Raw genomic sequence first — 22,715 nt, 5'->3', positions numbered from 1 at the left:
GTATAAATCCTCTGTGAATTGGTGGTTCTGAGATTGTGCTCTGAGGCTCGCATGTAGGATGAGGACTTTGCTGGCATAGTCTGCTGTGGTGGGGACATATTGAACTTCCAAATGTACCCAATGAGCCTGGTACCCATTGATCAGATGCTAGCTAATGGCTACAGTGTAGACAGGTGCTTTTTGTGTTTGCTCTGTGAATGCTGGAGGTCCAAGGTCCTCACCTTAACCTCAGCTCCTGTTGCTTCCTGGATTCAATGCTTGAGTATCTACCTAGAAGGAAATCTTTATATAATAGATGCTTGGACACTCTGTGGGACAAGGGTGTTGACAAGACAAATGAGGAGATCACTGGATGTGCAGCTTACAGAGCCAGCATCTGCTACCTGCTGCTGCCTGATGGCTCTGATAACTGGGGCCAGATACAGCTCTGAAACTGTCTTCCAGTCGGCTGCCCTCCATAAGATGTCATAAGGGCCAGGCATTGGATGCTGTGGTTCTCCATTATAACTTGGGTGTGACATGTCCTCTGTAGGCTAATGTCTGAAGCCTGGTGGTGTTTTTATTTTAAGAGGTTGCAGAGCCTTGTGGATAGCATGGCTAGTGGAGGAAGTCATTCTAGGTTGGCCTGCTTATAATCTAGCTCTGCTTCTAGCCCCAGACCCCAGACATGTGACTCAAGCTATGTGAAACCTGTTACTCAAAGCTTAAATTTTCATAGGCCAACCTACTCCAACCACCATACATGTCCTGCCATGATGGATGGTGTCCTCTCAAACCATAAGCCAGAATAAACCTGTTTTCCTTTGAGTGTCTTTTGTCAAGAGTTGGCCATGTTGACAAAGAAAAGTGACTAACACATGGTCCTGTTGGTGGGACATGGTGGGTAGTGGACTGGAACACAGAGTTTCAGAGTCATGCCTGGCCCAGTTATCACTGAGTACCAGGTAACACGATTCTGACTCTAAGCTGCTTATGCAGTGATCACCTCATTTGTCCTGTTGACACCCTTGTCCGACAGAGTGTGGTGTCTACTACATAAAAGTTGTCTGCTAAAAAGTTTCACCCAGAGCAGCCCTGAAGTTGGGCCAGGAAGCAACAGCCTCCGGAGAGGCAGCTAGGGAGGGGAAGCCCTGGCTCAGACCCTGCCCTAAGAAAACAATGAAGTCTTTGTGGGGAATCAGCAGAAAGAAGGTGGGAACCAGAACCAGGAGGTCAGACTCCTGTGTGGTATGTACCCTACATCCCCCATACACCCCATGGGACTTTGGGCACTTGGCTTCCCAGCTCCAGAATCGAGTTTTTTTTTTTTTTGTTTTCTTCTTAAGGGATGAAGACAAAAGTTTGAGCTCCTCCATCTTTTGTCCTACGAATAAATACTCCTGTGGTAGCATCAGTAGGCAGTGCAAATGAGCTTGAACCACAGGCTGTCATGGTTCCCTGCCTGGCTCCCCATGGGCTGGTGCATCTTTGGGCAGGGTGACCTGAGATTCTGTACCAGAGCGCTGGGCCTCAGTGGGTGTTGCCCCAGAGGATGACATGTAGTTGATAGCAAGTGACTGGCCACCTCCACATGTCTTTGCTAGGCTGTGTATCGCCCCTCTACCATTCCTCTGAGCAGTGTGTGTTGGGGAGTGCCAGGTCTGGGTGACCTCCTTGTAGTTTACTGCTGTTAGCTGGGTCCCTGTGGGAAGGAGGAGGCTGTTGTATCTCGGGGGCCCACTTGCCTTTATCTTTTACCATTTCTTCTCTGAAGTTTGAGGTTGTTTGTTATAAGAACCCTGGACTATGAACTCTTCATCTTTGCTGGGGTTCTTGGAAAGTCCTTCTGGGATTTAGTTGTCAAGAAAGGCTGCCAGAATTTTTACAACAACCTCTGCCTGCCAGATGCCCCGGGGAAGGCACAGCCTCATCCTTCTCCTCTGTTCTTCATAGTCTTATTTGGCAGGCCCTGGGTTCAATGGTGAATCGGCCAGGCAGGGGCAGTGTGACCCGCCAGGCAGGGGCAGTGTGGGCTGTGACTGACCCATAGCAATGGTGATGCTGAAAGCCTTTACTTTACCCTGAGGAGTTACCTTCACGGAGGAGTTGGCCTTGCCTTGTGTTTTTGAATTCAAACTGCCCGTGAAAACAGAAACTGGAGCATTTGAAGAGACACCTGGTATAGGGGAAGAACATGGGCTAACAGTCCTGGCAGTAAATCCAGTCTTGACTGCTGAATATACTAATCTGCTTTCTGTCATTGGGACAAAATGCCAGAGATAAACAGTTTAGAAAGAGAAAAAGTTTATTTGGGGTCATGGTTTCTGTCCATGGTTGCCTGGCCACATTGCTTTGGACCTGTAGTAACAGTAATTCACCATGGCGGAAGAGTGTGGAGGAGGGGGGCTGCTCACCTAATGGTAGCTGGAAATCCAAAATAGAAGGGACCACAGTCCTAATACCCACTCCATGGGCATGCTCTGGGGCCTAACTTCCTCCCTCTAGACCCCATCTTCTGAAGGCCCAAGCATCATCACCAACTGGAGACTGGTCTTTGCGAGGAATTTTTAACATGCAGATCTAACGGACTGTGCGTTCTTGGAGCTCACCATGGCCTCTTTGCACTGGGGTGGCTACATTTGTAAACTGGGCATATGTCATATACCTTCAGGGGTGGCGAAGAGACTTAAGTGAAAATGGGTCAGGTAATGTAGCGTCTGCACATGGAGACCAAATTAGGCACACTGGTCGGTCCTCTTCTCTCAGGTGGATCTGGCAGTGGAGGTAAGAGATTTCTCTAGACAGGATGCAGGGGCCAAGGTGTTGAAACTGAGCAACAGTCTTGTCCTAGGCTTCTGTGACTCTCTAAATGCAGCTGGGGAGGCAGGTGAGGGCAGATGAAGGTAAAGAAGAAAGTGAGAGCTTCCAGGCAGAGAGTTTCTATGAAAAAGGTTGTAGGAAGTTGACCTGGAGCTAGCAGGGGTGTGGGCCTAATGGAGAGTGAAGGACTTGGCTGGACGTCAATGAACAAGAAGGACTGGTTTGAGCAAGCCAAGGGTGTCTTTGACAGCTATGGTGCCATGCCGTCACAGAAAAGTGATGGATAGATGGTACTTAGTCATTAGGCTCTGCCTCTGCATACTGGTTGAGATCCCTGAAGGAGTCTCCAGGGTTTCTACATCTCGTACAAGTATTGCTTTGAGACATACGTTTGAAACGTATATGTAAATCACCCCCCTTTTTTTCTTTTTGAAGCTGGAAGGGAGCCTAAATACCCAAGAGTAAAGAAAACTGGCATTCAGAGAGAAGGGTCAGACATAGACTAGGGTTCAAATTCCACTTTAAGCTCTGCCTAGCACATCCTTAGAAATGTGTACAGGCCAGCAGAAACACCTGTCTTCTAGGATTCTACAAAGACCAAATGAGATGACGTAGGTAAGCACTTTGCCTGGCGTGTTGCATGGAAATGTGTTAGCAATTTAGAAATGATCACAGAGTAACTTCTCCAAGGTCAGATGGTAGATGGTAGATGCCTAGATAGCATTTGAGAAATGGTTGTGAACCTCTTGTTTGCTTGACATTACCTCTGATAGCCGAGTAGAACTGTGGGGGCTGGAATGGAGGGGACAGGGTGATTGTTTTAGGGGACAGTGGTACCATGAAGGCTCAAAGTCTTACACAATGTTAGTCTTCCAGTGACTGGGTGGGACAGATGGTGGCTGGTAAGAGACCTGAGCTCAGGGGCTTTCTGAGACTGTAGGGTAGAAGATTAGCTGTGTCTACTTGAACTGGCCATCTAGTTTGGATGGATTACAGGAAGGGGTAGGGGCATTCTTGCTGGTGGCTATAGTTATCTGTTGCAGGATAGGAGAGAACTCATGGCCAAGAAGCCTTGCCGATGGCTTTTGAGAGGGGTCACCACTCTGTTCTTGGTTCCATGGCATGGTGCTCCATCATGTGCTCATTTTTAGGTTTTAAGCATGAGTGCTATGGTGGTGTACTGTGTATGCATTCTTCTTCATACCTCCTGGGGATCTACCTTCATGCTTTACACCTATTACCCATCCCCCGAGAGCCCTGGAATGAAGGGTGATGTGGTCTTTGAGGTCGGCTAGTTTTAGCATCAAATTCTGGCCTTGCTCTACTTGCTGTGTGACCTCTGGGCCACTTGGCTCTCCTGAACCTCATTTTTCTTATCTGTAGATGGAGTAGGTCAACTGGGATGACATAAGGACAGCTCCTCATGTGGCACATAGGAGTACCCTAGATGGTGACCACTGGGGTCACTTTCTGGGACTGGAGGGACAGAATGACTTAGTAAGAGTATTAGGCCTGCCCAGGTAAAGGTACCCGAGGTTTCCAAGCAACTGTGAGATGTTCCACGTGTGCTGGATCTTATGGTGAGGTGCAGAGATGAGGTATGCTTTGTGGGGTACAAGAAATGTTCACAGAGAAGGTGGGGTTGAGGTGGGCCATGAGATGAATACAATTTTATTCAGTCCATATGGAGTGTAGGCCAGAGACACATGAAGTCCACTGCTACAAGCTGAGACCTGTGCCCTTATTGAAAAGGGGGACAAACAAACTCTTGGCTGAGATACTCCAATAGACGGTTTACTGTCTCTGTGGTTCAGACCAAATGCTGCCCAAAGCTTTCAGGGGAACAGAAATAAGCGGTGCTTGGGGAGTGTCAGGCAAGTCTTGGGAGGTGAGGCAGGGGAGCCTGGGAATGACAATTCTTTTTTCTTTGTATATATATATATGTGTGTGTGTGTTCATATATGTGTAAGTGTGTGTATGTGTAAATGTGTGTGTGATGTTCATGCGTACATGCACTTGTGTACAACTGTGCATAGAAGCCAACGGTCAACCTCAGGTGTTGTTCCACAGACATAGTGACCTTGCTTTTGAGATAGGGTCTCTCATTGTCCCAGAGAAGTTAGACCATGAGCCCTGAGATCTTCCTGTCTTTGCCTCCGCTTGCACTGGGATTACAAGTGTGCACCACTATCCCTGGATTGTTCACAACTGTTCTGTGGTTTGAACTCAGGTCCTCATGATCGCATAGCAAGGCCTTTACTGGCGGGTCTAACTCTCTAGCTCTGACATTTTTGATAGCATCATGGCTGGGAAGCCCAGATAAGCTTGTGTTGAGAGGACCCCCAAGTGTTCTGAGCCTGGCGAGCTCACGGAACACTGAACACTGACCCTTGTGACATAACAGAACTTGAGGTAGCTGCCCTAGGGAGGTGAGCTGAGCTGTCCTTGGGGGAAAGGCATTATCCCTAGGCCTCAGAGTCAGTACACTTTGAAGAGCATCCCAGTGGCTCTAGAGGGAAGGCTGGATCCAGTTTATCTCTTCTGTATGCCTAGGGAAGCCCCCATTGTCCTGGCCTATTCTAGCTCTCTACCCCACTGGGGCAAGTGTGGGCCTCACAGCCTGGGCTGCGCAGGCAGAATATTGGGAGGTTCAGCTTTATTGTCCAGAAGCCAGGCTGTACGATCTAGAGGCACCTGTGAGACAGCCACGGAATGGAGGATGTAAGCAGGTGGGTGAGCTGGAGGAGCTGGAGGAACATAGCCCCTCCCTAACCCCTTCATGGTGGCTCAGGCGATAAACTGCTTATCCTCAGGTTGTCTCCCTGAGTCGAATGCAGAAGTGTGTTATTTAAATTTCAAAATCACATTCTTCTAACAGCTGTCAGAGACTCTGAGTGTCAACGAAAATTGGACTTTAGCTGTAGCTCTGTCACCCCTTCTAACTCTCCCCCTTCACAGAGAACTCTGCTAGCTAGGGAAAGGGGAGGTGGGGGAGGGAAACACTAGTTGGCTTGCTGGGGGCGAGTGACCCATGGCTGTGACCATGCTGTTGGGTGTCTGGGACCAGCAGAGGGTGAGCCAGTGTCCCCACGTAAGAGTACTGGAGCTGTAGAGACCTGTGCACCTCTCTTTTCTTCCCTATAAATGCTGGGGGAGGGGTTGCTTCAGACTCCTGCCAGTGGGTGGAAGGATTTGTTGGCACTGAGGTGTGATCAGGGTGTTGGTGACTTCATCTCTGATTGCCTTTGTTTTCAAGGAAGAAATTTCTGGGAAAAACGAACTACCAGAGAAGAAATTTAGCCTAAAGAAATGGTTTTTAATGGTAGAACTTCAGGTGCTGTGACTCGAACAGGACTATTTTGGGGGTGAGGGCATTTTTCTTTCGATGATCTTTATCATGTAGGTACAGCTTGCTTCTTTGTGCATGATAGATTCTGCTGGTGCTGGCCTGTGAGGTGGCTCTTGGCTGGACACTTTCTGCTGTCATCAAGTCCCTGACCTTGCTTGGGATTCTTCACTCCACAGTTGACTCCCACTTTAGACATTAGCTGCACCTATTCTAGTTTATGGAAAGCAGGCATGAGTGATGTGAGATCCCATACTGGATACCCTCCTTCCTAGCACATCCACCCATCCATCCACCCATCCATCCACCCATCTATCCATCCACCCGTCTATCCATCCATCCGTCCATCCATCCATCCGTCCATCCATCCATCCACCCACCCACCCACCCACCCGTCCATCCGTCCGTCCGTCCATCCATCCATCCACCCACCCACCCACCCACCCACCCACCCACCCATCCATCCATCCATCCATCCATCCATCCATCCATCCATCCATCCATCCATCCATCCATATGATCCTGTGCCTGTGGGGAGTACAGAGAAAGGACCACAGCAAGGTGAGAGACCAGTGTGGGGACACAGAGTGGAGTGAGAACAAGGGTAGTGTAGGTATGTATGGCATATATGTGTATATGTGTTTGTATTTGTATACATGCATGAGGTGGTGTATGTGGGCCAATGTGTTTTGATAAATGCTGTATGTGAGTGTGCTTGTATGGTGGTTTCTGCATGTGTTAGGCTTCATGTATGTATATAGATACATGTGTGTCAGGATACATGAGTGGCATGTACCTATCAGGTGTGTGTATGTAAATTTGTGTAGTTACATGTGAGTGTGTGTGAATGTGTGGTGTTACTGTGTTTATGGGGTGGTTTGTATGTGTGTTTATTATATATGTGTGCATGGTGATATGGATATGTGGTGATAATGTATTTATGGGATGGTTTATGTGTGTGTTTATTACATATGTGTGTAGCTGTGTAAATTAATAAGTGGGTTGGTACATGGGGTGGCTTGTGTGTGTGTTTAATGTGTATGTGAGGTGGTGTTTGTGTAATGTGAGCTAGCGTGTGTGAGTGAGTGTGTGTGTGTGTGTAGTGTAGGTTGTGTGAGATTAAATGTATAGAATATTGTGTGTGTTTAATATGAGTTAATACCACTTGGGTCATTTGTGTGGATTTACCTGGCTAGTATAATTGTGTTTAATGTATTTGTGTGGTGATGTGGATGGGGTGTTGGGTGTGTTTAACGTGGCATGTCAGTATGTGTATAGTGGTGTGTGTAGGGGTAGCTATAAATCTGGAGCAGCAGCTTTCTGCCTGCAGATAGGAAGGGAAGGAGAGGAAGGGGGCAGAATCAGGGAGGTAGAAAGGTAGAGGTTGGGGATATGACTCTCCCTGAACTGCCTTGGGGATAGCCACTCTTCCTTGATTTTCTTGTTTTCCTTGTCCCTTTCTTGTCTTTCTGGAAAGTTCTGAGAAGGTGGTTTAGGGATGAAGACTGAGGCCCTTAGGAAGTCACTTTCGCCTGGCCTACAAAAAGAACTAGATTTAAGTGTGTGTGTAATTTGGGACATCCTCACCTGCAGGCTGTTTCCACGAGCCCTCTCCTAAGAGGCATTTGTTCCCAGATATTCCCAGGAAACCCTGGTGTTCTATGCCCTTGTCTAGGTGTAGAGGGTACACGAATAGCTTGAACCAAAGACTTCCTGTTCTTATGGAGCTGAGGTGCTGCAAGACAGGGGATCTCAGAAACAGGCCATGGAGCAAGTTAACAGGAAACACGGACAATTGTGACAACCACTAGGCCTACACTAAAATAAGATGTTGGGTGAAGTGACATGAACAGCCAGTTATGACTCACGGGAAGAACCTAGCATGGGGGAGATCAGGAGAATGACCCCAGTGGGGAACCCATGTGTGGAGGCAGGACGTGCAAAAGGCCATGAAGCTACACCCCTGAGGTAGAGGGTCGTGTTAAGGGAGAAGAATGCTGATGTAGGTGGAGTGATCTCTAAATGATGCAAATCAAGTAGCAAGGAGTTGGATTTTTAGTTGAGAACTGATGGGAAATTGTTGGGAAGATTTTAGATGGTTGAGCAGCATTTGAAAGCTACTCTAATTCTAGGGAGAATGGATGGGGAGGACCAGACAGGGCCATGGGCAAGAGTGGCCTCAGTTAAAATGTTACCACTGAAGTCCAGGTAAGGGGCAGGCAGTCAAAGGAGAAAGGACCTAATGAATGGATTTGGGATAGATTGTGTAGGTGTGCGGAACTAGAATTATGGCTCAGTCACATTTTTGGCTTGTACGACAGTGATGCTGCCATTTATTAGGATGGAAAAGGTGAGGGAAAGGACAGACTGGGGTGGAACGGGCAGAGATCAAGAACTCAGTTCAGTCTGTTAGGATTGAGATGTCAGGTAGACCCTTCACCGAGAAATGCCAAAGTCAGGGGCAATCTATAGAGCGGTGTTAGTGTATAGATGACATTTGAAGCTGTGAAAGCAGAAATTTATGGTATGAGAAAGAGAGAGGGGCTAGGATCTAAAAGGCAGAGGGCTAAGATGAGAGCTGCAGAGGAGGAGGAGAACCAGCTGGGAGTGGAAGCCTGGGTGGGCACTAGCTGTTGGAGAAAGACAGGGAAGGGCTGGCTGCCAGGTACAGCCATAGTTAAGCAAGAGCAGCTTGGAGACACATCTACCTACAGATGGAGCTACCCCAGTCTCCTGCTGAACCCTTGTGGAGGGTGATGTGGGTAGATAGGCTTAGGGACCCTTCTCAGGCTTTATTATGGAGAGGAACAGGTGAAGGGGGCTGGAGGAGACAGGTAGTAATGGCTGTGTGTTTGTTCTCTGTGCTGGATGGAACATGACAGGGAGAACTTGGAAGGCACAGGAGGCGAGTGGAGGGGGCGAGAAGGATGTCCTTGAGCAGTGAGGAGGGATGCGATCCACATGGCACACACAAGCACAGGAGGCCAGGTGGCCTTTGTCAGGGACACTTCTGCCTCCATAGTAACAGAAGGCAAGGCTGGGTTGCAGGTGAGATAGACTGCTTGTTGCCAGGGAAGGAAGGTGAGGGAATTTCTGTTTAGCTCTTTTGTTTCCTTACAAAATATGAGGCAAAGTTCTGTGCTCTGAATGTGTATGTATGCCCGACTCTCCCACCAGTTCGTGTGTTGAAATCTTCATTCTGAAGGTGATGGTATTGGGGGCTTCAATTTATTGTTTTTATGAGTGTATGTGTGTGCTTGCATGAGTTCATGTGCACCGTGTGTGTGAAGGTGCCTGTGAAGGCCTGAAGAAGTCATTGGATTTCTGAGGAAACTAGAAAAATACCCCTTGAACAAACAATGGCATTGGGAAACATGATTGTCCTTGATCTGAAAGTGATCAGTTGCTAGACATCTTGGACTTCCTTCTAGAGGGGACTTTTATTACTTATAGGTCACCTGATCAATCTCTCTCTCTCTCTCTCTCTCTCTCTCTCTCTCTCTCTCTCTCTCTGTGTGTGTGTGTGTGTGTGTGTGTGTGTGTGTGTGCTTGTAGCTACCTGAACATACTAAAACACGATGTTATCAGCTCAGAACAAAGAGGCAAGAAACAGTCCAGGGAGACTGAGTCAGGAGAAGCTGTGAAGTAGCTTTTATAGGACATTTGAGACTCGAGTACAGGCATTTAAAGTGAAACCAGTCATTTCGGAAGGTGCATTTCTGAGTGACACTCAGGGCTGGGCTAGCATGGAGATGGAAGGAGGCTTTGCTTCCTTGGAGATTAGTGTGTTAGAAGAGGGACTGATGAGGTGATGTGTCTGCCTGGAGGCCAGGAAGTCAAGCCTGTGAAAGGGATGTTTGAGGATGGGTGTGCTGGTGGAGGGTTGATCAGAGCAGTCATTAAGTCTCAGGGAAGGTGACAGATTTTGCTGGGAGTAGGAATTCCTGAGAGGAAGCCAGGGAGGTGAGAAGGTGGTCCAAGGTTGGGATGTTGGTACAGGTACCAGGGAAAGCAAGGTTGGGGGCATGGCTGTGGTAATGGGCAGTAGAAGAGTGGGAAAGGGTCATGGAGGCAGGAAGATGGCCCTTGTGTAAAGACCATTTCTGTGGAGAGGAAGATCCAAGGACAGTGTGGGAAGAGACAACAAACTAAATAAGGGATCACTTTTAAGAGGAATGTGGGAGTTGACAGGTGACTGCCCCATGGAGTGGGGGCAGTAGCTTGGTGAAATGACCTTCACAGGAGGACAGATGGCATAGAAATGTTGAAAGGAGAAAAGAAGGCCTCCCTTCCTACCCTGGACTTGGAGGTTAGCTGTTAACCAGCTGGCCAGTGGCCCCCTCTTCTATAATTAGTGTGTTAAACGAGGAAATCACTTGTTTTGTCAAATGTTTTTATTTATCTATACTTAATGCTTTGAATCATTTAAGAATTTTTTGGAGACTTGTGTTGAATGGTTTCCATGGCTTTTGAGCTTTTTTCAAATGTGCTTGGTAGCTGTATTTTAAGATGTATTCAGTTTATTTTAGAAGCTAAGGGTTGTAAGTTGATGCATATTTCCTGTGGTGAGAAAAGTCTATTTCAAAATCAGTAAACAAAGTTTTAGTTTACAGATTGGAGCCTCATGTCAGCAGCCATTCATCACAAGTAAAAAAACAAAAAGACCAAAGAAGGTCAATCCTACCAATATAAAATACCTCAATTTTAGTTTTTGTAAACACAGAACTAAGACTGATATGCCTCTGTTGTATATATGAAAACCCCATGTCCCAGAAGTGTATTCCAAAGATATAGAGACCACAAATATGTCTTAAAAAGTTGCTTTGCATGGATGGGGGGGACTTAAATTTAAAATTTAAATTTTAGAAATCCAGACTAATTTACCCTTTGAGAAATTTGAGAATAAATTTTAATTGTGATAAAAAATTATCAAAGCATAACATGATATTCAAAACGTTCACATTGATTCTTGTTGTCATTGCCTTTTACTTCATTTTGCCATTCATCAAGTAGACTTCTGGTGGGTTGGCCTGCTTTCAAAATGTCTGCTTCCTTTAAAAAGTGCCTGTGGCTTTGTACTGGGGTCACTGGACTTGGATTAGGACTTCCTGGGCATGTGTGGGGAGGGCAGGACATAGAGAGTAGTAGGGAGATGAGGATTCTAGTCCTCTCAGTTCTCTGGGTTTCGAGTGACAACAGAGAGGAACAGGAGGTGGAATGTTGGAACTGGTCCTCTCAGTTCTCTGGGGGACACTAAGGTACCATTTTCTGCAGATTGACTGGAGCTTCAGGGGTGAGGGCTGGATATGAGAAGGTGTCTGAGACCCTGCTCTGTCAGATTTTCTGCATGGAAGAGGAGCTCTGGAGATGGCCGCTTGCTCATGGAGGTGGAGTCTGAGGGGTCCTTTTTCTTTGGGTATAGGGTGTAAAGGCAGCAGCACATGGATCTGGCTTTTCCTATTGGCAAGGTGCGTTGGGTGTTGCAGAAATGGAGAGGCGGGAAGAGGCATGTTCCAGCTGGGGATCTTTTAAACAGGTCCTTGTTGCTTTTGAACTATGAATTGGAGATGCTGAGGGACATTGGTAATGAACTTTGCAATACTACCAGGCAACACTACAGGCAGCTGATTATCGAAGAAAAAAATTCATTTAGCTCAGAGTTTGGGAGGGGTCAAAGCCCAAGGCTTGAGAGGGGACAGTAGTATACTTCTTTGTATCGGGGACTATATAGGAACAAATGGTTACATCTTGATCTTGAGCAGAGAGGGTGAGGCTTTTATGACAATTCTCTACCAAACTCAGACTTTTATGACAATTCTCTATTTCTCTAGAACCACCATTCTGTGAGTGCTGCCTTCCAAGAGCATATACCCCATGATGAAGAGACCTCCAAGTAATCCCCACCTTCAAATCCACCATCTCCCAGTAGCTGGGGATTAGCCAAATTTTCAATCCATGGGCCCTTGGGGAAACGTGCATCTTACATCCAAATTCCAGTGGGAATTTTGATCTTCATCATCCTGTATCACTTTTGATGGCCCATGCACACCAAACACACACACACACACACACACACACACACACACACACACACACACACACTGTGGTCCCATCTTGCACACTAGACAAGTGAAGCTCAAAGAGGTTCCTGTAACTTCTACACACTTATTATGTTACTTAGTGCCCATTTCTAGATAGCTGCACTTCCCAAGCCACTGCTAGGCAAGAGGACTCATTCTTAAAAATAACCAGAGGCAGAGAATGGAATCTATGAGGCAAAAGGCAAGTTTTTGTTTGCCCATGATTCTCATCCCCTTTGTTATAGAATGTGAGCTTCAGACAATGGGGAATCTTCTCAACTTTGTTAATTAGTGTTGTCTCTCCAGCAGTCCTAGATCAGGGCTGGCAGAGAGTTCAGAGATTGCTGGTTGCAAAACTGAAGCTGTAGCTGAGTGGCCTCTTGAGGACAATGGGTGACAGGTTACAGCATGGGCTCCTCACTTCTGTCTCTTCTCCTGCTCTCCTCTTTCTAGTCATCCATCCTGCTTATTCTTTATCTCATTGTTAACATACTCCTAATTTATTGGGGTCTGTTGACCATCCAGTTGATTCTGCTTTCCTTTCATGAAACTCAACTCCATGAAACTAGATTCTCTTGATTTCTTCCAACTCAATTTCCATTGCTTCTCCTTTGTACTAAACATTGGCATCCATAGTCCTGTCCCATTCAGGGACCTTTTCATCTTTAATGGTTAACCTAGGCAGTCTTGTTGAGTTTGGTGGCCCCTCATGTCAGTTAAGACATGACTAGCTTCGTGCCTCTAGCGATGGCTCTCTGATTCTTCTGTCTCCATTTGGCCATGTATGAATTTTCATAGCAACCAAGTTTCACTCTTAAATACCCAATTCTGGTCTCCTCTTTCCTTCGCAGAATTCTTTGTCTAATGACATCATCATCATCTAACTGGAATATGACACTCTAGTCTTCTTGAGTTCTCTCTCCTCCCACTCAGAATCCAGCCAGTTCTGTTTTGTTGCTTTCTACTTAATGTGCCAAGTGAAAATGGGCTACAGTGACCATCTGCCCAAAAGTTCACCTGTCTGGCCTGATGCTGAAACTCCCTTCTCCCCTTTAGTCCATTTCTCCCACCTCCTTTATTAGTAGACCAACCTTCCATGTATTGATGAATGAGCTATTGTGTTTTCCCCTCCCCTCCTCCAAATGTTTATCATTTTAGAGTTAAAATCTGAAGTTCTTATCTTGCTCTACAAGGCCCTATGGCACCCCCTGACTGCCCCTCCTAGTTACTGTTTCTTTGTTCTAGAAGCTTCAGCCACCCCATTCTTTTTCATTTATTCATTTCTTTTTGGATTGGGAACATGCCAAAACCATGCCTGTCTGCAGACCTTTGCATGTGACCTTCCTTATGCTTGTAATTCTCTGACCTTGGGTTTTTATGTGTGCTGTGCTCCTGCTCACAATTCTCAAATTGATGTCACCTCCTGGCAGACATTATGCATCTCATTCTTTTCTGAGTTTTCTTGTTTCCTTCGTTGCACTTATCAACCCTTTAAATCTTTTTATGTGTGTGTGTTTTATTGCCACTTTTCCTGTCACTGGAATGAAAGACCCTGGATAACAGGGACTCCATCTTCTTGGCCCTGGTGTGTGGTCAGTTCATGAAAATATTTGTTGGCTGATGTCTGTTTGATTGACTGCTAACTGCCAAGCCATGGTGCTGTTGGTAGAGAGCCTTTGTGTGCACACTTGTGCAAGTGAGGTTGGGGGCAAGTGACCCGTGGGCAAGAAGGGAAGGTTCCTGGCAAGAAGGGAAGTTGAGGTATCTAGGTCCCTGGGACTTGTGCGTATCTCAAAAGATTGAGACTCTTATTTCTGCCTACCTGTTTGTGATTGGGAAGTATACCTTGATGGTTGAGGACAGGGAGGAGATAGGAGGAACAAACATGCCCAAGAATCTTGCTTAGGTGATAAGACAGCTACAAAAGCTACCTTCTGCTCAAGTGGCTATGGTCAATTGTGAGCTAGGTGTACTATGTGTGTGTGCTTGTGTGCCCATGGATGTGCATTTGGGGTGTGGTCACTAGCACCTGAGCCTTGTTTCTAGGTTTTGGGTTCAAACTTTGGAAGAAAGCTTAGAATCATAGGGAAGATACAAAACCCAAGTGTCAGCCACAGAGGCTATGACTCAGTGGGTCTTGTGCATGCCTGGGATTATGAAGTTTGAGCACCTCTGCTCACAGCTAGTCTCCTGCCTCTGAGTGCATACACAGTTAAAAAGTTGGATTTTGAGATGGATATGACACGCAACTGAAAAACAAATTGAAAGTTGTGGCTTTAATGTGTCAGGTTCAGAGCTAATGGAGATGTTATGTTAAAGATCAAATCAATTAAAGAAAAACTTCAATTTTCACTAAATAATGAAGGGAGGTAACCAGGTCTAGTAGTTCAGGTCTGTAATCCCAAATGTGTGGGGAGTCTGAGGCAGGAGGATCACTTATTCAAGGGCTCTCTGGATGATAGAACGAGTTAAGGCCAATTGAGTAACTTAGTAAAAAGGCTGAGGGAATAGCTCAGTGGTACAACACTCACTTAACCCATAGCACCCCCCACACACTTTAAAGAAAAAAATAATTAAATATTAGTAGAAGTGATACTTTAATAGAAGTGATACTTTAAAAGGTCCTAAATTTTATGGGTCATGCTCGGGGGCCTATTTGGCAAACTCAACTCTACTAAATGCAGAACAGCCGTTCAGGGAATGTCAGTTTGAAGGGTACCACACTATCTGGGGACAACCTGGTGCTGTGGATCCCTGGGGTGTGGGAGGCTGGTGTAGACCCTTGTGTGGTGAGACCCACTCCCCGTCCTCAGCAAGCTGTGTTCCCATTTTCTTGGCTCTTGCAGTGGGGAGGAACAAGGAAAGGGATAAAGAAGCCAAGATGTGTCTCTGGGAGCTGAGCTGCTGGGTGGAGAGATTTCTTGAGTTTTTGGAAAGCGCCAAGTGCCATTGGATCCTGCCTCCCTCTCCCCTGGTGACTGCCATTTATATTTTGGCCCTCTTTCGTTCTCTCTCTACAGGCTTAGGGGACCCACATAGGGCCTGAGTAGCAACACCTGTCAGGAACATGCAGTCCTAGGTCAAAGGGCCTGGCATTAATTTTCAGCTTCCAAGTCTCTGTTGAGGTCTATGTGGTCTTAGCCATCTGCACAGGGAATGGATGGGGACTAAGAGGGCCTACGTTTCTGGAATCTCCATCCCTGTCTGCTCTATGTTTTTGTTTTGGAGCTATAGGCTGAGGAGGTTAAGGAACCCTGGGGGTAGAAATTTGTGTCTGAAATCTTCCACAGACTTTCTTTCCAGGTGCTGAAGAGAGGCCTTGGGGTGGGATGAAATGCGTTAGCCCAGAAAGGGGCATACTGTACCACAAACCTGTTACGTCGGCTTGCATGCACCTGACTGTGTGCTGAGCATAACAGATGCTCAAGCGGGCAGCTCGGCCAGTTCTGAGGGGGTGGATCTCTCTACAGTGGAGCACCCCACCACCCCTCCTGCTCCTGAAGTCAGAGGGGGCATCTTCCCAGCATCCAGGCAATTGTTGTTCACACTGCTGCATTTCTTGATTTTTTTTTTCTAGGAAATTTACCAAGTTGAGGCCCAGGGGTTTACATGTGCCACCCCATAGCAAACACTTTCCCCATTCAAGCTCCAAATGGAAGCCACTGGGGCTGTAATTACACTGGCATTAGCTATGAGTACTGCTGCGAGGAGGGGAACAGAGCACCTGGGGGGAACCGAGATGCAGCCACAGGCCTAAATTAGCTGTTGCTCTGCTCGCGGTTGTCAACTGCTGCTCTGCAGAGACCACCGCTCCCCACACCCCCCTGGCCCCGGGCCACTCACTCTCTGCTCCTGCCAGCCAGCCCACATCTGACAAGTGCAGGGAGGACTGTCTGATCTGGGAGAGCATCCCCACAGCGGCAGGCCACATCAGCCTTAGTGCTGGCAGACTTCCTCGGGGCTGTGCACAGCCTGCACAATGGTGGAATAGCAGCTCAGAGCTGCGGAGGTCAAGGCTCCAGCATGGCCAAGTTAACTGCCCGCCGTCCAGCGCTCCTGCTCGTTGCTCGTTTCCTTGATCTTTCTCCATTTCTAGGCATGATTTTCTTTGCGCTTTTCTCAGGCATTGTTCGGCTGCCTCCTCTGCCTGGGACCCCTTTTCCTACTTCCCCAGGGAGTCGGTCAGTTTTAGCAAAGAAATCATTGTGTCCACGCCCCCCAACTCCAGACAGGTCTTTTCCTCTCTGCACCCTGAACTCTTTCAGGAGAGCTCAGGATTAGCCTTGGCTCAAATGGGCAGCTCTTCTGTCCCCAGCTGTCTCAGCAAGGTGGCAGCCTAGTGGTTGGGGAAGTGTCTGGTACATAAACATACTTACATATGTATGCATGTGTACGTATGGATACATGAATCTCTTTAAATTTGCATGTGTTGTATGTGTGGTGTATATGTTCCTGTGTGTGTGCCTGCAAGTGAGGGCCAGATAGATCAATGTCAAGAGTCTTCCTCAATCATGTCTCCATTTTATTTTTTACGGCAGGGTCTCTCCTTGACCCTGGAGCTTATTAGGTGGCTAGGCTGGCCAACCAGTGTGCTTCAGGTATCCTCCTGTTCTCTAACTCTCCCAGCACTAGAGTTATAGATGCTTCTTTTGCCCTCTCTCTCTCTCTCTCTCTCTCTCTCTCTCTCTCTCTCTCTCTCTCTCTCTCTCCATCATCTCTATTTCTTTCTATGTGGGTCCTGGGCATCCAAACTCAGGTCCTTATGTTTGTGTAGCAGACACTTTACCTACTTAGCCATCTCCTTAGTCAAAAGCTGTTTATTGGGAAAAAGAAAACCAGGAAAATAAATCTTGATTCTTTTTCTGCCTCAGTTTCACTTCAGCCTGTTCCCTTTCTCTTTCTTGTCTTCTCTGCTTTCCTTCCTTCTCCCCCTCTTGTTGCGACAGGGTCTCCCTCTATGAGCCGTGAGGGCATGGAACTCACTGTGTAGCTGAGCTTGACCTCAGCCCCGAGTGCGGCGCCTATAGAAGTGAGCCATTGTACCCTGCTCAAATTCCATATTAAAGAGATTCAGTGTCTTTTAGGGCCGTTCCGCACTCACAGCCTGATGGAAGACGGAAGGTTGTTGTCTACCCGCTGCTTCCTCACCCTCCCCACTGCTGACACCCTACTCTGGTAGTACCTTGTTACAACTGACTGCAGCGATACACTGTTATACCCACAGCTTATTGCTCCTGGCATTAGGATCCACGCTTGGTATATTCCCTGGACTTGGATACAGGCATATTGCCTGCTGACCATTACAGTATCATGTAGAATACCTTGAAAATACCCCACATTTTGCCCACTCATCCCTCCCCCACAACTTCTGATGGTTACCGATCTCTATTGTTTTCCCTCTTCCAAAATGTCATGTACTCAGCTCAGCTCAGCATCTTATGTCCTGCTGCTTTCATGAGTTTCTCATGGTGTGACAGCTCATTTCCTTTTATTACCAAATAATTTTCTGTTGCCTGTACTCCCTTCCCCTTTATCTCAGCACAAAGAGAGGAACCTTGCTCTCCCCAGTGTTACAAGGTTGCTGTTTGGCTCAATTCGAGTCTCTTCTACTGCTGCGCTCTGATCCCTTCTTGCCTAGGCCACCTCTAACACGTGAATAAATGTCATCTTGTCCGTGGTCACTTGGTTTGTGTCAATTTTGCTTCCTTCAGAATATAAACAAACTTGCAAGCTTTTACTGTAAACCAGACATTGTTCTTGTAATATTTAGTCTTTTCTTTATATGGAATACTTCCTTTTGATACATGGAGGATAGCATGACCTCTGCCTTATTTTGATATAAGAAACGAGTCATGTATATACACCGTGGCTGCTGCTGCTGCTGCATGCTGTGGGAAACACAGACCATTTTGGGGGTAGACGCAGTACTGGGGTGCTGTGTGCCAGGAGGCGAGAAAAGATCTCACAGGGCAGCTAACATTTGAGCAGAGAGACCTGACCCATTTAATCAGTGTGGGGTAAGAGGAGAGCCTTGTAGACCAGGCAAACACCAAGTGCAGAGGCCCCAAGACCAGGCCACCACTGACCTGTTCCAAGAAGACCATGACTGCTAGTACTGAAGTAGAGTGTCCAACAAGGAGGATCAGGGGCAAGGTCAGACAGAGCAAGGCTGCTTAAAAGTACATGACACACCATGCACACGGAATTCTAAGTGTTTTAGTGGTCATATTAAAAGGAAAGAAAGATAGGTGAAATTTATTTTGGTACTATGTTCAATACTTCATGTCCAAAATACTATCCCTTCAATATGTGATTAAAGCAAAGAAATTATTAGTGAGATACTGTTTGGCTTAATAAGCTTTTAGAATCTGGTGTGTGTTTCCTCATCTTTCCATTTCAATGGTCAATGGTTACCATATTGAACAATGCAAATACAGAGCCTTGTAGCTCATGCTAAAGCCACTGAGTGAAGAAGCCAGTGGCTATCCTGGAACACTGGAGGGACACACCTCTGTGCCTTAGGATCCTGAAATTCTCATGAGAGGAGGTCATTGTAGGGTGCTGTGAAATCTGGGGAACTGGGCATGGTGAGGACAACTTGGAGGTGGTAGTGGCAGTGAGAAGTGGTGTATTCTGGGTAGGTTTGAAGGTAGAATTCCTGGTTTTCCTAATGTGGTTGTGAATGAGATGCTTTGGTGTGGCTGTTTCCAGGATAGAGTTACTGTTATCTGAGCCACCAGGGTTCTGGGTTTGACACAAGGGTATTGGATTTTCAGGTAGTATTATTAAGTAGTGGTGAACAGATGAGTGTGGGTTTTGCCAGAGAGGTCTCAGGATGTGGAAGGAGACTAACTAATGGTGTTTAATGGCATGAGATAAAATGGTAGACTCAGGTGCCTGGAGAGGGGGGCTGGGCCCTGGGGAGCACAGACAAGAACCAACAAAGCAACCTGAGCAGGGAGGTATCAGGAGGGCAGAATGAAGACAGAAGAGGAAGAAGACCCAGGTGGAAGTGAATGAGATGCTGGGTCCAGGGTTGCTGCTGCATCAGTTGGAAAGGCTAGGTCTGCAGGTTCCTGTTTATGATCAGGGAGGACAGCTGCCAGGCTGATGTGGGTCTGAGAGAAAATGCAAGGAGAGCAAGATACAGATGGGGAAGACAACTAGTGGCTTTGCTTTAATGGGAGCAGAAAATGGGGTGGCAGATTAAGGGCCTTACATGACCACCAGGAGACTCCCTCAAAGACACGGCCAATTGGAATATTCTAGAAGACAGGCTAAAATCAAGAAAGTTATGAGTGATTTCTCATGCTGGCAAAGATGTTTTGTGGCAGGTACTATTTTGCAGATGAGCAAACTGAGGCAAAGAATAGTTTGAGCTGATGAATAGTTGAGTCAGGATGTAAAGGCTGGCTTAATATTCGACAGGGCCTGGTTCTGCCTCTTGGCTTCTTGGCTGGAGTAGTCAGCTCTTTAGTGGGGACTTCTTAATACTTTTCAGTATTCAGCTCCCAGCATGGCACCCAGCAGAGGTAGGACTTTGTAGTTATCTAATGATCCAGCAATCAGGACCAGGAATGTTCAAATGCTGAGCCACCAGGCATACCCACAGAGGGGCCATGGCCTCTACCAGCCTGAGTCTCCCTTACGGTATGGCAGGTTCTTGTATTGGGAGATACACAGGGAAGACTGAACCTGGCAGGGTAGAAGAAGTCACCGCTGGCCTGGGCATGTGATGGTGCCGAGCAACTGGCCTCTGCCTCTAGTCTTCTGTCAGTGTTCAGGGTGGCTGTGGCAGCTCTGCAAAGTTCATTTTCTTTACCTGTAAAATACAGCTTGGGTTGGATGACTACGCACCTGACTGGTCCCAGGAGATCTCAATTGGGCATGTGCAGATTGGGAGTCCTGCCCCTCCCTCTACCTGTTACCAAGTTGGGCAAGAGGGTCTTTCAGGTGGTAACCAGCTGGTGGTAGAGATGGTTTCTGGGTTGAGTATCTTCTTGGCACAAGTAAGATCTGTGGGGTTGGGACAGCCACCACTGAGTAGCTGTATGATTCCCAGGAACCCTGCTATGTACCTCAGACGTTTCCTTTACTAAAGTCACAACAGTATGGCAAGAGACCCAGCCCATCTGGCTCATGGTTGGACATATATCCAGCAGTGTCAGAGTTGAAGCTGGGACAGTCTGACCTTCACACTTAGAGGACTTGTGCTTCCTTTTAGGTGGCAGTGGCAGCCGCACCCTTCTGGATAGAAGAGCAGTTTTGGCGGTTACAAGGGTAGGGGTGAGGAGGGTGGCTGGAATGTCGCTTGCATCCTCGTTGACAAGACTCAGTAATGAGTGTTCCTCACTCCAAATGCCACTGGTGCCCCTTCCCTGAAGTCCTGCTGAATTGTGCTGCTGGAGAACTGTCAGGGGACCCTGGTTATGTGACTTTGAGGCAGACATATTATTTCCTGCCCTAGTAAACAGGGCTGTGAACAGCCACTTTCAAGCTTCTGAAGCTGGGGCTAGTCTAAGACTTTGGGATGAGTCTCTTTCTGAACTATTCTTCTCTCGTGCAGTGTACCCTTTTCCTGGAACTGTCTGTCTCATGTACTTTGGGCACCTGCATATTAACATCTTTAATGCTCGCGACAGCTATACATGCTTTGAAATGATCTTTATTCCAAGACAAGGGAACCTAGGAAAGAAGCCTGCATACAGTCTTGAGAGGCCATGTGTATTCTCCCCTTGCATCCTTATGTACCTCTGACTAGTGTTCTCCATCTTCCTCCAGGGACGGGGGCAGACCCAGTGGTCAGCGCCAAGAGCAATCACTGCCTGGATGCCGCCAAGGCCTGCAACCTGAACGACAACTGCAAGAAGCTTCGCTCCTCCTACATCTCCATCTGCAACCGCGAGATCTCGTCCACCGAACGCTGCAACCGCCGCAAGTGCCACAAGGCCCTGCGCCAGTTCTTCGACCGTGTGCCCAGCGAGTACACCTACCGCATGCTCTTCTGCTCCTGTCAGGACCAGGCATGTGCTGAGCGTCGCCGGCAAACCATTCTGCCCAGCTGCTCCTACGAGGACAAGGAGAAGCCCAACTGCCTGGACCTGCGCACCCTGTGCCGTATAGACCACCTGTGCAGGTAGGAGCCGCGGAACTTGTGGCCATCTACTCTGGGGGTTCACATGGTTGGGCTGTGTTTTAGGGTCACTTGGATTATGACCATGAATGAGCCCAGCAGAAGGTGTTGAGGTTAAAACCGGTTGGTCATAGGTGAAATCAATTGCCACCTATTCATTTGATTCATTCATATACTCTTCTGTCCATCCATAATGTCTTCATTCATCTGTCTGTCACCCAGATATTTCATTCAGCATGGGTTTATTATTTTCTACTCTGTGTGCAGCTTCATGCTAAATACTTCAAGGGATGCCAAAACAAACTACAATATCAAATCATGGATTGCTAACAGGAGGTAGGGATCGTCGAAGGTCTTTGTTCCATGTTTAAGCCTGTGGCTATTTCCCAGCAGAGGAATATGATCTAAGAGCCAGATCCCTGCAGACTGAGAGCAAAGCCAAGCTAGTGTTGGGTGAGGTCTAGGTTCTAGAGTCTGACAGTGTTGGGTTCAAATCCTGACTTTACCACTTGCAAGCTGTGTGACTATGAGTCAGTTTTTAAGATTTCCTGAGTTTTCATTGCTTCACCCGGGAACAAGAAGTAAAATAATATCCCAGCATTATTCTGCATGTGATTACATGCCCAAACCTTAGCACAAAACCTGGTGTATAACAAACATAGCTAATAAGTATAGTCTAATTATTAGGTGTGGGTTTTTAAAATTTGGTTATAGCTAGTTTGAAATTTGCTTTTTTTTTGCAATTGTTGTGCTTTTCCTGTTGCTAAGTATTGATATATTGAGCCGTGTCATGTGAAGTGCTCTATACTCTATACATGGAGAGATGAGCACACTGCTTTCAACCGAGCACACATCCCACAGGAGGAGACATGGTCCCCATTCAGTGGAGCATGGATTGCAGAGAAGGGAGCACTGGGGAGGGCCATCTGACAGAGCCCGGAAGTCCTGATGGGGTCTTGAGGACTGAGGAGGAGAAGGGAAGATTGCTGTAGTCTCAGTTTGTCTATTGTGTCTGGACACTGTCTAAAGGCTTCATGCTTGTAACCTGTCAACCCTGCGGAGAGGCTCTGAGGTAGGCAGTGTTGTCATCTTTGAAGGGGAGGGAATAGACTAAGGATGTCTCTTGCCCCAGGTTGTAGGCCACACACATTTTATAGCTGCGATTGCATAATACTCTTTCTTGCCACTATGCATGTTAAAGTGTGCAGCATGAATGACAGCAGGCATATCACCTTGGACTAAGGGAATGCCTGTAGGAATGAAGAAAAGTGGATCTTTTCACTGAAGACGATAAGTAGACTTGACCAGACTGTCTGTCTGTCTGTCTGCAAGTCTCCTGGAGGCAGAACTCTGCATC

General features: G+C 47.1%; 1 protein-coding gene across 3 annotated transcripts in view; it reads left to right on the top strand.

Annotated features, from left to right (window-relative positions):
* The window catches only part of Gfra2 (GDNF family receptor alpha 2), a 95,517-nt gene that overhangs the window by 15,216 nt on the left and 57,586 nt on the right, over nt 1-22,715 (top strand). For all 3 annotated transcript variants that reach the window (XM_005070976.4, XM_005070978.4, XM_005070977.4), the window contains one exon: nt 21,007-21,361. In XM_005070976.4, coding sequence (XP_005071033.1) covers nt 21,007-21,361 — 355 coding nt within the window. The remainder of the gene's footprint in view (nt 1-21,006; nt 21,362-22,715) is intronic.

This window comes from Mesocricetus auratus, unplaced genomic scaffold, assembly GCF_017639785.1.
Source record: "Mesocricetus auratus isolate SY011 unplaced genomic scaffold, BCM_Maur_2.0 Super-Scaffold_2245, whole genome shotgun sequence".
NCBI lineage: Eukaryota > Metazoa > Chordata > Mammalia > Rodentia > Cricetidae > Mesocricetus > Mesocricetus auratus.
This window is presented reverse-complemented; position numbering and strand designations above follow the sequence as displayed.